The 12,470-nt window shown below is 43.2% G+C and overlaps 1 protein-coding gene across 1 annotated transcript in view; it reads right to left on the minus strand.

Moving 5' to 3' along the window:
* CACNG3 (calcium voltage-gated channel auxiliary subunit gamma 3) overlaps positions 1-10,446 on the minus strand; it is a 110,775-nt gene extending 100,329 nt beyond the window's left edge. The window contains exon 1 of the mRNA XM_025370489.1: positions 8,955-10,446. Coding sequence (XP_025226274.1) covers positions 8,955-9,165 — 211 coding nt within the window. The 5' untranslated portion in view covers positions 9,166-10,446. The remainder of the gene's footprint in view (positions 1-8,954) is intronic.
* Between the last annotated feature and the right edge of the window lie 2,024 nt (positions 10,447-12,470).

Below are 12,470 nucleotides of genomic sequence, written 5' to 3' on the forward strand. Positions count from 1 at the left end.
CTTTCCTTTTTTTTTTCTCTTTTTTTTTTTTTTTTTTTTTTTTTTTTTTTTTTTTTTTTTTTTTTTTTTTTAAGATGGAGTCTCCCTCTGTCGCCCAGGCTGGAGTGCAGTGGCCAGATCTCAGCTCACTGCAAGCACCGCCTCTCGGGTTTATGCCATTCTCCTGCCTCAGCCTCCCGAGTAGCTGGGACTACATTAGCTGGGACTACAGGCGCCCGCCACCTCGCCTGGCTAGTTTTTTGTATTTTTTAGTAGAGACGGGGTTTCACCATGTTAGCCAGGATGGTCTTGATCTCCTGACCTCGTGATCTGCCCGTCTCGGCCTCCCAAAGTGCTGGGATTACAGGCTTGAGCCACCGCGCCTGGCCCTTTTTCTTTCTTTCTTTCCTTCTTTCCTTCCTTCCTTCCTTCCTTCCTTCCTTCCTTCCTTCCTTCCTTCCTTCCTTCCTTCCTTCCTTCCTTCCTTCTTTCCCTCCCTCCCTCCCTTCCTTCCTTCTTTCTTTTCTCTTCCCTTTCTTTCTTTCTCTCTCTCCTTCCTTCCTTCCTCCCTCCCTCTCTCTCTCTCTTCTCTCTTTCTTTCTTTCTTTCTTTCTTTCTTTCTTTCTTTCTTTCTTTCTTTCTTTCTTTCTTTCTTTCTTTCTTTCTTTCTTTCTTTCTTTCTTTCTTTCTTTCTTTCTTTCACAGAGTCTCACTCTATCACCAGGCTGGAGTGTAGTGGCATGATCTCAGCTCATTGCAACTACAATCTCCTGGGCTCTAGTGATCCTCCCACTTCAGCTTCCTGAGTAGCTGGGATTACAAGAGCATGCCAGCATACCTGGATAACTTTTTTGTATTTTTTGTAGAGATGGGGGTCTCACTATGTTGCCCACGCTGGTCTCAAACTTTGGGGCTCAAGTGATCCACCCTCCTTGGCCTCTCAAAGTTCGGGGATTACAGATGTGATCCACTGTGCCCTGCAGAGTTTTCAACTATTAAAATTTCTGAGACAAAGCATGATGACATTATTTATGTTTATTGATGGTTCTCAATTTAGTGGGATATAAACATGCACCAGTTTTAGTTTGGCTTTCAACTGTGTTATATCAAATCCTTTGTTTATTTAATGACAGTTTAGGCAGATTTCATAACTTCCCAGTCACTTTTGGTTATTAAAACTTCCAGTTTGTCTAACATTTCAAATTGCATGTTGAATTCAAATCACTATCCCTGCTCCTTCCTCCTTTAGATACTAGCACCTTCTGTATGTATGTTTCTGCAGAGAGCAGGAAAAAAGAAAAGGCCAACATGCCACTTCACTTAGACAGGCAAGACTGTAAACCTTTCTTGTTTGCTGCCACTGCTTCTCTGGCTGACATCAATGGCCAGGCACTCTGTGTAGCATGGATCTGCATGCTGACTGTCTTGCGGAGTCACATGTATTGGTTATTGGAGGGTCCTATGGTACCTTCCCACTGCAACTTCCTTTCCTGGTGTGGAATCTCTGACTCTGGTCTAGTCTTTTCCATCCTGCCTGGCTCCTTCCACTGAAAACGTACAGCCCCATGTTGCTGAGACTGTAGTTGACCCATACAGTACCCTGTGAACATTTATTATAGACCCTCCCCGCTCTGGATAGACTCAGTTCTGAACCAAGGTGCATGGTTTGGTGAGCGGAGTGTGGGCTAACTCAGCCCCTACTCTACCCCTCGGCCAGGCAGCCTCGTATAGGGCAACATCTTCACAAACATTGTGCAGCCGGGTTAGGGTTTTCTTGGTTAATGGGCTGCTCTCTCAGGTGAGATATGAACACAATGGCGGCAGCTCAGCTACCCACTGCCAGATCCAGTCCACACACAGAGCTTCACCATTCCAAGCAGGCTGCTCCACTCCCATGCCTCCTCTTAGGTCTGTGTTCCCTCCAAGTCCCTTGCTATGTGGGCACATGAGCAGCCATGCTGCTTAAGCAAGTGTCCAATCCAGCGCCCAATCATTATGAATGAGTCTTCTTGGAGCCACAGGTACCTCACTCAGGAACTAAAAGTATTGGGAGGAAGGAGAGAACTTGTATAAGAAAGCTAACTTATTGTTTGTCTTAGCAAATGGATCTTGTGTAGAAATGCATAAATCAAGAACTAATGGTCAACATGTTATTTAGAGGTAAGAAGGAATGAAGGAAACACAAGAACTAAAACAGAAACAGTTGATGGCACTTGCTACTTTTATTTCCCCCATTTCACAGGTAAGTAAATTAATGCTCAGAGGGTAGGCAACTTTCATGGTCTCACAATCAGTAAACAACAGGATCCACATAAGCCCCCAGGTCCACCTGCTCCAAAAGCCCCTGCTATATCCTGTATTCTCTGTGGTCTTTCATTAACTTAGTAAACACCTATTTGTTCCTACGTTGAAAAAGTGTGCTGTGGCAGGGTTATGAGATGGGAGAAAATTAAAACAACCTGTGGTTTTCTACACTTCTGTTTAAGCTCAGAAACATTGTTTTCATTGGGCGATGCCTCCATATGTCAAAGAAATTTTAAATTATTAAAAACATAATTCTCCTAAAATACATAGTGAGCTCATGTCAAGTTTTGTTCAATTCAGCAATGAGGAAGCCAGCAGAATGACAAAACTAGTTCCAAGGGGATGTTCTATTTTTTTCAGTGAAAAAAATTTTGAAATAAGATCACTAAATTAATATAAAACTGATTAATATTCAGGAGAGGAGAGAATAAATCCACAACACTTGGGGTTGTCTCCTCTAATGAATGAAAATCACATGCACATCTACTGAACAAAAAATTATGCACATTTTCTCAGTTTTCTACAAGTAAATATCTAACCATGTAGCAACCAGGCCTGAATCTGTACTAAAAGCTAAGTCAATCAAAGTTGCATTTCCCTAGAGGGTCAGATGACCCTTTGGGTAAGCTTGTTTCACTGTGCTCTATGTGAACAGTAAAAGAACACAGTCATCTTTTTGCCTAATTTCTTGTTTTTTTTTTTTTTTTTTTCTTGACACACACTAGTTATCCATACATATAACCTATACTGGTCACCCAACCTTGGAATGAAGGTCACTTGCCTTTATTCTAATCCAGAAGATAAAATTTCAGAGAATGAAACAACTGAAAGTATTTTCAAGGCATCTACTTCCTAAGATAGGTGGAATCCCACAGTCAGGCAGAAGATTGGGTTTGAGGAAGAAAGAAGAGGAGTGAGTTTCTTTTCAACAATGATGATAAGACTAGGAATGAGATTTAAAATATTTAACAACCAGTGGGACACAAGACCAGACAATCAGAATGAATGGTTTTGTAGGGCCAGAGCAAGGTCACAATGACATCTGTGGGGCTGGGTCTTCACCCTTTACCTAATGGATCTGAGAGGCCCCAGTAAGGCCTAGGGTGGGTGCAGTGGTGGTGGGGAGTTCGTGGAAGACTTGGGCCAGATGTTGTTTATCAAGACATAGGAAAGTATTTTAACATTTTAACAACCAGTATGGTGCTATGGACACATTGCGCCATGACTATTAGTCATGTTCATACTCCGACCTCTACCACCTGCCCAATCCTGACTCAACCCTCAAACACAGTCAGGGTCACTCACACCCATCCTGCCTTAAGACGCCAGCCCACTTCTCTCTTCCATCTGGCTCTCAGGCTTTAGTGGCAAGGAGGAAGAATACAGAAAAAGGAACTGGGAGAAGGTCAGGAGTAGGGAAGAGAGTAAGAGAACTCCAGCACATTCTGAACCCATGTCTAAGGGAGGATGTAGCATTAAATCTAGGACTGCAGGTGCAGAAGTGATGACTGGGTACTGTTTCTAAGTTTTAGGGGTAGAGCAGTACCCCAACAGACAAGAATCTCTGTCCTTACAGATTCTATATTCTACTTGGGGGAAGACAGGAGATACGAAAAGTATGAGCTAACATGTACAAAAGCACCTAGCACAGGGCTTGGCACACAGAGAATACTTAATAAATGTTATGTCTCTTCCTCACCTCCATCCTCAACCACATCTTTGCAGCTTCCCTGAAGGTTTCCAAACACATAAATAAAGCTGGAACCCCATCTGGCTGAAAAAGTCAACCATCTGGAGATTTGGAAATATGGGAGAACTTCTAATGACTGGCTAATTTTTCCCCCCAGTTTTCCAGCCAGATGTTTGATGTCATCCTGGTCCATCTGTAGCAGAAATATCAGTTATTGTACCTCTTCGTCATAACTTTAAGTTCCCTGTTTTAAAATCCTAAATAAGTAGTCTTTCTTTTCTTAGTATTTTTTAAATGAATTGAAAAAGTGATTATTGACTAATAAAATTCAGGAATAAAATATAAAAACATCAGAAATTTATATTAAAAGTGTCATTTAGGTAATTTACAAGGCTGAAAACTGGCAGCCCAGGGGCCAAATTCAGCTACAAGGTAAATTTGGTTTGGCTAGTATCGTATTCTTAAGAAGTTCAAAGAGTTGCCTGCATTTTAAAAATCAAGAGATTTTACATCTGGCTTTTCTTTACTTGGAATATTGGGCCACACTTGGTGTCCATTTCTCCAAGGTAAATGTCAACTCAAGCCAAGTAGTAGTCATCCTTCAGATGGGGCTTGTGCTTTCCAGTTTGCCACAGTCCTCACCACTCCCTATTGCCCCATACTGAGACCAAGTTTCAGTAACCATACATCTTCTCAAATCTACTGTTACCCACCTACAACCTGCTTAGAATTGAGCTAAAAGGATTGGGAAATGCTTGTTTCATACTTTACATTAGCTGCCTCATCTACACAAACATTTGGATTTGTTACTCCCTAATCTTATCTGAAGTTCTCATTTTAGAATTGGGTAAACTAAGGTCCAAAGAGGGAAAATAACATTCACAATTCACATAACTGTTAGTGATGGAAATGGGATGAACACTTAGGGTTCCTCACTACTAGTCTGGTGGTCTTTCTGCTATCTGAATACATCGCTTTGATTGTCTCCAGGACTTCACGAGGTTTTCCTAATGAGGCAGTCACATATTGAACATGTTCTCATTCAAATTCACAGGCCACTATTGAAAACATGCAGCAGGTTAGGGCTCTACTTTGTGAATGCCTCCCGTGCTTTCCAGATAATCAGTCAGGTGTTCGTGTTGGTTTCCCAGTGTAGGTGTCTCTACACAGGTCAACTGTCTCTCCATGCAAAGCATGTCCTTTGCTGCCTCTGAGTTTGTGTGTGTCTGGTGGCTCCTGCGTCCCTGCTGATGCTGCACAGGCACACTGAGTGTTCTGAAATCTGAAACTTCTGAATGGAAAAACCCATGTGCCTGGGCATTTTCACAAGCTGATGTTTGTACCAGTAGCAGGCTACCCACCAAAGCATGAATTAATGTTTTCTAGCAAATACTCAGAAAGGCAGCATGACTAAGGTTAAGTATTGCCTGCTGAGTTTAGGTGTGTGACCTTGGGCAAGTTATGTAAATTCCCCAGGGCTCAGTTTCCTCATCTGTAAAATGAGGGTAATAATAGTATCTGCACCACTGAGCTTCTTTGAAGATGAAAGAGTTAATTTTTCAAAATTCTTAGAACAGTGTGAGCACATATTAAGTGCTAAACGCAACGGATATTCTGGTAGGTTAGCTTATCTTTTCTTAGGTATTTTTTGAGGGTTGAAAAAGTGATTATTGACTACTAAAGAGTAATTCAGGAGTCAAATATTAAAATATCAGAAATTTGGATTAAAAATGCCATTTAGGTAATTTACAAGGCTCAAAACTGGCAGCCCATGGGCCGAATTCAGCTACAAAGTAAACTTGGTTTGGCTGATCATGTCACTCAAGAAGGAGAAGGATATAACCTACCTACAGAAATGAAAACTGGAAACATCCTTCTCCTCCTTGAGTGACGTGATCATCCTTATAACACATAGTCATCCTCAGGCCCAGTGCAAATATCAATACATGTTGGTTTTAACATCATAATTGCTTGGAGCACCTTTAGAAAACTCAGATTTTCGTGGTATACCTCAGACCTATGGAAGCACAGAATCTAGTTATGGAGCCCCTGATAATCTAATTTTTTAAAGTTCCTCATGAGAATCTGATGACCAGCCAAGTTGGGAAACAATTGATGTAGTTTGCTTAAACTTGAATATCTTTGGTGTTGGAAGACCCATCACCTCCCAAAGCTTCCCATTCCACATTGGATAGTTATTTATATTGAGGTAAAACCTATTTTCCTCTAGCTCCTACTTCTATCTCTTTGAGGCCACACAGAACATTTCAAATCTCTCTTTCATATGACAGCCCTTCAGATATTTGCAGACAGCTGTCATGTTCTCCTTGGCATTCTCTTCTTTTGGATAAAATAATCACATTGTCTCATGGCTCTTTAAAAAAGTACAGAAGAACGAACTTTTCTAATTTGACCTCTAAGAAAATGGAGCTACAAAAACCTCCCAGTTTTCCCTTGACACTTAAAGGACCAGAAAATGAGGATGTTGAGGCTCAGGGGTAGGTAAGAAATACTGAATGGGAAAGGACTGTCCATCTTCATTCTACTAGAGGACGGAAATGCCTGGAATGGATGCTACCAACTGCATGTGTCTTCCCATGCAGAAATCAGAGGCTTCTGCAAATTCCTCAAACACTTGATGTGTTTAGTACATTGCAACAAATCTTGTCTTCAAATTTCAGCCAGGACCCATCTAGGTGCTAATTACATGGGTGCAGCCATAGGTAATATTTTATTGTGATTCACTGTGATTTGTGCATCTTACTGTATTTAATACTTCAAAAAAGTGAACAACAACAACAAAAGTCAGGCCAAGTTGTATGGGGACTGCAACACAGTTTCTCGATAGAATTCACCTGCCCAAGGATATGTCTTCAACTCATCCAATTTCTTCTTGATTCAGTTTCTCACTTCTCCCACTAAGCCTACAGAATGCCTGGGTGGGGTTTTAATTCCTTGTACAAACTGTGGGTGTAGGACATGATGTTGGAAAAAAGAGAAACCATCAGTTGAGAAATTCTTAGCAAGGGTTCAGAAATTTTAGGTCCTACCTCTGCTCTTATAGATATATTTTTTTCATAGATCATAATGAGCGAAGTCAAACTTCATTTTCAATTGTGCATTTTCAGGTTTGATTCCCAGAGGCAGAAGAATTGGAAATTGCTAAAGCACAGTACCCATATGTGCCATTTTTGGCTTGGAGGAACCTTAGAATTTTTATGCCATCTCTAGAACCGTGTAGATATTGCAACATCCACCAAATCAGTTTTACAAAAGATAATTCAGTTCCTTATAGTCGATATAAGAAAGGGAAAATATGGAATTTCCCTGAGGTAAATGACTTCACCATACACAATCACAAATACTCACAAATATCTGACTTTTGTCATTGTTTAGGAAATAATTATCTAGAATTTCTGTCAATGCATTGAATACAGTATAAGCTTTAGACAGTGTTAATTCAAGACCACCTAATCCAAACGTATCATTTCCCAGATGAATAAACTGATAGTTGGAGAGGGTAAATGTCTTAGCCAAGGTCACAGCGATACTTTGCAGCATTACCCAGGTCTTCTGACTTCACATGATCCTTGCTGCATTAAAGGTAGCCCTTTCCTACATGGGCTTCCCACCAGTTGCAAATTTGTTTTAGAAACAGAATCAATTGTAGTAGCGCTACAGTCAGGAGAGCAGTTGTTCAAAGTGTCAGGACATGGGAAGAAGGCCAGATAATGATGCAATATTACACTGGCAAGTGATGTCATAGCATGATTTCCTAAGCGATTTACATAAACGCAAGTTCTCAAGAAGCCCTGACAAATGCCAGCCAGTGGAAATGCAGTGTGAAGAACCAATGGCAAGCAGGGGAGGGGACCATACAGGAAACCCAGACTTCCTTGCCCACGACGGTGACAAGCTTCACAGATTTCTCAGAAGCTTAAGAAAACCCCTACTGCCCCTCTAATCCAGTGACTTCCCTCAGGCATGTAGGCTCCAAAGAGCCTTGATTTTCTTCCTTATCTTTCTAGTTACTCCCAATGATATCCAAGCATTGCCTACTGGTGCTGAGAGTGACTTCTGGTGTGGCAAAAGCAAGTTTAATAGTGTGGTAGGCTACAAAAGGGCTTTACATTTTAAAATTGTTCTGTCTTCCTCATTATAATTTAGAACTACTCCCCTAATTTTCAGAACTAGAAGTGACGAACTGCTATTCTTGGAGAATCAGTCTTTTGTAAATGTCATGGAAATACCTTGTTTTGAATTTGGGAATGATTTAGGAATGAAGACAGGTGGATACAAAATACCAAGACTTCAGTTTTGTTGTGATGCAAACTAATAAAACATGTATCAATAAGGATTTTCTTTTCCTTAAAATGTGTGCATAGGGTGTGGGTGGGAGTAGGGGTTTACATATGTTACCCTGTTACTGATTGGCAGTGGAAGTTCATGACAATATCTAGTTACAGCAAACTCAGGAGAAACTGATAAGTCTATGTTGAGAAATAAGGAAATAGCTCAGAATGTGCCAGACCGGGTCAGGATCTCTCTCTCTCTGTGTCTCTCCCTCTCCCTCTCTCTGTCTCCTCACTTCCTTCATCTTGTCCCTTCTCCTCCCTTCCCTCCCCCTCCCTTCAAAATCCAATTTAAGCAGAGTTAAAGACCCCATCTCAAGCCAGAGATCCAAGCAATTGACAATATGCCTAGGGATTTTGGATTTGAAGACTTTTCTAAACTGCAGAAGCTGCCTAGAGTGTGACAAAATCTCATCTCATGAAGCTTATACTAAAAACAATCAACAAGACCCAACCCCTTTAGCCCACATGGCGTCAGTCTTGCTGTTAACAGAGTCTGGGCACCTGCACATTCTCAGCAATAATTTGAACTACTCTTCTCTCCTCATTACCACTTCCATCTCCTCCAAACACCCACCAAAATATCAGAACTGGATTATTCAGAGCCATTGAGACGAAATTGTAAATACCTTCTAGGCAGCACGTCCTCCACAGCCCCGAATGGGTCATTACTTCTTCATTCTTCCTGCTGGTTTCATTATCACTTGTAGATTTAGTCCTGCACACACCTCTGGAATATAACCAGTAGTCCGTGCCCACTGCAATGGTCATTAAACTAAAAGCTGCAAAGGCTCCCACAGTGGTGATCAACATCTGGATACCTCTGTCACACATCCTCATAATTCTTCATGGTACTCTGGACGGCTGGGGGTTGGAGGGGGAGAGTCAGTGCCGGAGGGGAAAATCACTCTGCAGCCGGGTAACCTAGCACAGGCTCTTCCAAAATTCAAGTCTCCTTTTGTCAGCATCCACAGGGACTTTGGGAAAGCTGGGATTTCCTGTCTGGAGCTCTCTCCAGTTCCCTGGGTCGCCTATGGCCCTCGGAAGGGTGCAGGCTCCTGGGGGTTGGTCCGCATCACTGCTGCCTTCTGAGGGTCCCTGGGTTCCTTTCATTCCTCAGGAGCTTGGTAAAGACGAGGGTCCGTGCAGGGCATGGCTCCGGAGCCTGGAGCTGCCAGCTCGGTTTGAGATGCGCCTGGTTTCTCACAGCCCCGGGAGACTCAAGGCAAAGAAACCCAGAGAGGTCTCTGTGTGAGTGTGTGTGTGTGCGTGCGTGCGTGTGTGTGCGAGCGCGTGTGCTGGGGGTGAGGGCGGATGGCAAAAAATAGCACTGCTGGGAGGCGAGCCGCTGAGAAGAGTGTTCACTGCTTCCACAGCCTCGCAGGAAAGCTCTCCGCCTGCTCCCGACACCCCCGCTCAAACTGGAGAAAAGACAGAGTCCTGGGGCGGGGGCCGGCTGGTTTCCCTGGGGGCGCCAAGGTCCGTGGTGCTGAAGGGACAGCTCCCCGCCTGTTGCCCCGCCTCCGCAGTCCTAACGCCTAGGCTTTAAGGTCCGTGATGCTGAAGGGACAGCTCCCTCCTGCAGCTGCACACCGCCGCCTGAGCTAGAAACCCGAGGTGCTAAGGGTCTCTCTTCCCTCACCCGCCCTCCCCTGTTCCTTCCCGGGTCAATCAGTCGGCTCGGCCCTGCCCAGTCAAGCCCACTCTCAGCGCAAAGTTTCGGGAGACGAGGACAGTCAGCGCCCCGGCTCCTGGGCGCTGCAGCACGACCCGGTTCCTCCGCTCTGGGAAGGGTTAAGGAAAGGGGAAGGGGAGCGAAGCCCGTAGCGCACTCTGGCGCTCTCTCAGCACCCACCCAACGCGGCATTCTTCAATCCTCCCTTCCACCCCATGAGCCAGGCAAGTTTGCCTTTTGCTGCGGGCACCACTGGAGCCCACTGGGGAAAAAGAAGATCCGTAAGACCGAGTCTTCTTAAAGGCACCGGCAGCTCTGGGGACGACTCTATGGCTCACTTAGGCGGGCAAAAAGTGTTGTCACTATCACATCTGTGTAGAGTCTGTCTCAATTTGGTTCCCCAGCAAACAAACCAATATGTCTACCCTCCTTTCTCTGGAGCTCTGGTTTACACCGGAGACAACCTGCTCAGATCAGACCCGGAACTGTTCATATATATATGATCACGTATTCCTAAAAGATGGAAGGAGCTAAAAGTATATAGACTCTGTAATGCACATATTAGGGACCCTGGGCAAAAGACTATAAGATTTTGGTCTTTGAATATGCCTTTTATACATTTTTAACACATCTACATTGAAGGGAGTGATGGATTCATGGTGGGAGAGTCACTGAAAATGTCAGATTTTGTTTAAAGGTCTCTGAGATATTCATTTGTTAACATTGTTATCTAAGTCAGACCATGAAGCAGGTGAAGTTAGGTCTGCTTTGCTTGTTAGTCCAAAGTGCGCATGGCATTGCACACCTGAAAGCTCTCTTCCTTGGAAATAGCCAGTATTGCAAAGGTCCAGCCTTTAACCAGCTTTTTATTACTATGTATTCTGGCATATGCATGGGCACACACCGAGTTGACTAGAAACAGCCCACAGAAATGCCCTTATTATTTTTTTCTTATGGCATACTGGGACTGATATCCAGAGGTCAGGAATTTAGAAATGAGGCTGCTTGGGTTGTTTCCACAGTTCCTGAGATGTGTCCACAACCAGCTGTCATGTTTGAATGTTATTTAGCTGGACAGTAATATAACGGGAGGTAATCGCAGACACACGTACTCCCCTGGTGCCATCTCTGGCTGCCTGGGAGCTTCTATTCAAGTGACTGAGTAGCAGCAATATATTGAAGGGTTCGCAAATGCAGCTCACAACTTCTTGGTGACTTTGCTACTCTTATTTTGGTGTTAAGATTGAAGACTTTATTCTTGATGTTAGATAAATACGCATGTGCATGAGGAAGTTTGAATATATAGCTGTGGAATGATTGTGTTTGAATGCTCACCTGTGCTGTGTTCAGTTTAGTTATAAATTCTGAATGCCTGTGAATTTGTCATAGAAGTAAAACAAGTATGTAAATGTATGTTTGTACCTGCAGGCAGTGTTAGGACGATGTGAACATATTTGCTGCAAATGCATGGCATTTTTGCTATGCATAGGTATGTGTAGGTAAAGTATAGATTTGAATACGTAGGTGTGTATACCTACGTGCATTTAGTTGCATATGCATGTGTAGTGGTTCACAAACACTGATTTATGGACAGGAGGTAGAAATACTGAAAGCTTGCCACATATTCCACAATGGAATGGATAAACTTGGGGCCAGGACTACAGCTGTCCTCCAGAAGAATGACAGAAGATAGTAGGGAGAGGACATACAAGGGCTCCTACAAGTTACTTAGTGTCATTTTCTTTCCTGAAATGAAAAATTTGCATCTTAAAAAATATCCTGCCTTGATTATTGTTACCTTTTTTTTTTTTTTTAAGGAAAAGCCAAATATAACATGGAGGTGAGGTTGGTATTTCTTGGGAGGGGTTAATTCAGTTAGCAAAAATTTCCCTCCCCACTCTCAGAAAGTTAAAGAAGATGAAATAATTAATAATGATCAAGGCAGTCATTTCAGGATCTGTTTGATTCTTCTCTTGCTCTGACAGAAGTGAGAAAGGTCTTCTTTCAAAGCAGGACCATGCTGATGAAAGATGAGTGAGCTTTGGGCTAAGGGACCGTATGCCCCAATCACTCCATTTACCAGACTCACAGTGGAACAACAGCATCTTCATCTCCACTCACTTAGCTCTTCAACAGAAACCCAGACAGGCAGAGTATGGTGCCCAGGGGCCTAGCAGAAGGATAGTTGGGGGAAAATTATCAGGAGCTCAGGTAGATGAAGGTAGCAATTATGCACCCAGTTTTGCCGAATAAGAGAAAGGGATACATGTGATAAAACTGGAGTTTTATCCGAAGCCTCTGACGTGGTGAGGCAGGCTCATTCTTTGGGATTGTTGTCCAGGGCCAACCTGATCACTGTGGGAAGTCCCAAACCTGCATGTGGAGCAAGTCAGAACAACTGAACGGAGTGGGAGTGTGGAGGCAGGGAGGCCACAGTTAGTTCCCTACCATGCCTCCCAACTTACTAGGG

The sequence above is a fragment of the Theropithecus gelada genome, chromosome 20, assembly GCF_003255815.1.
Source record: "Theropithecus gelada isolate Dixy chromosome 20, Tgel_1.0, whole genome shotgun sequence".
In the NCBI taxonomy this organism is placed as follows: domain Eukaryota; kingdom Metazoa; phylum Chordata; class Mammalia; order Primates; family Cercopithecidae; genus Theropithecus; species Theropithecus gelada.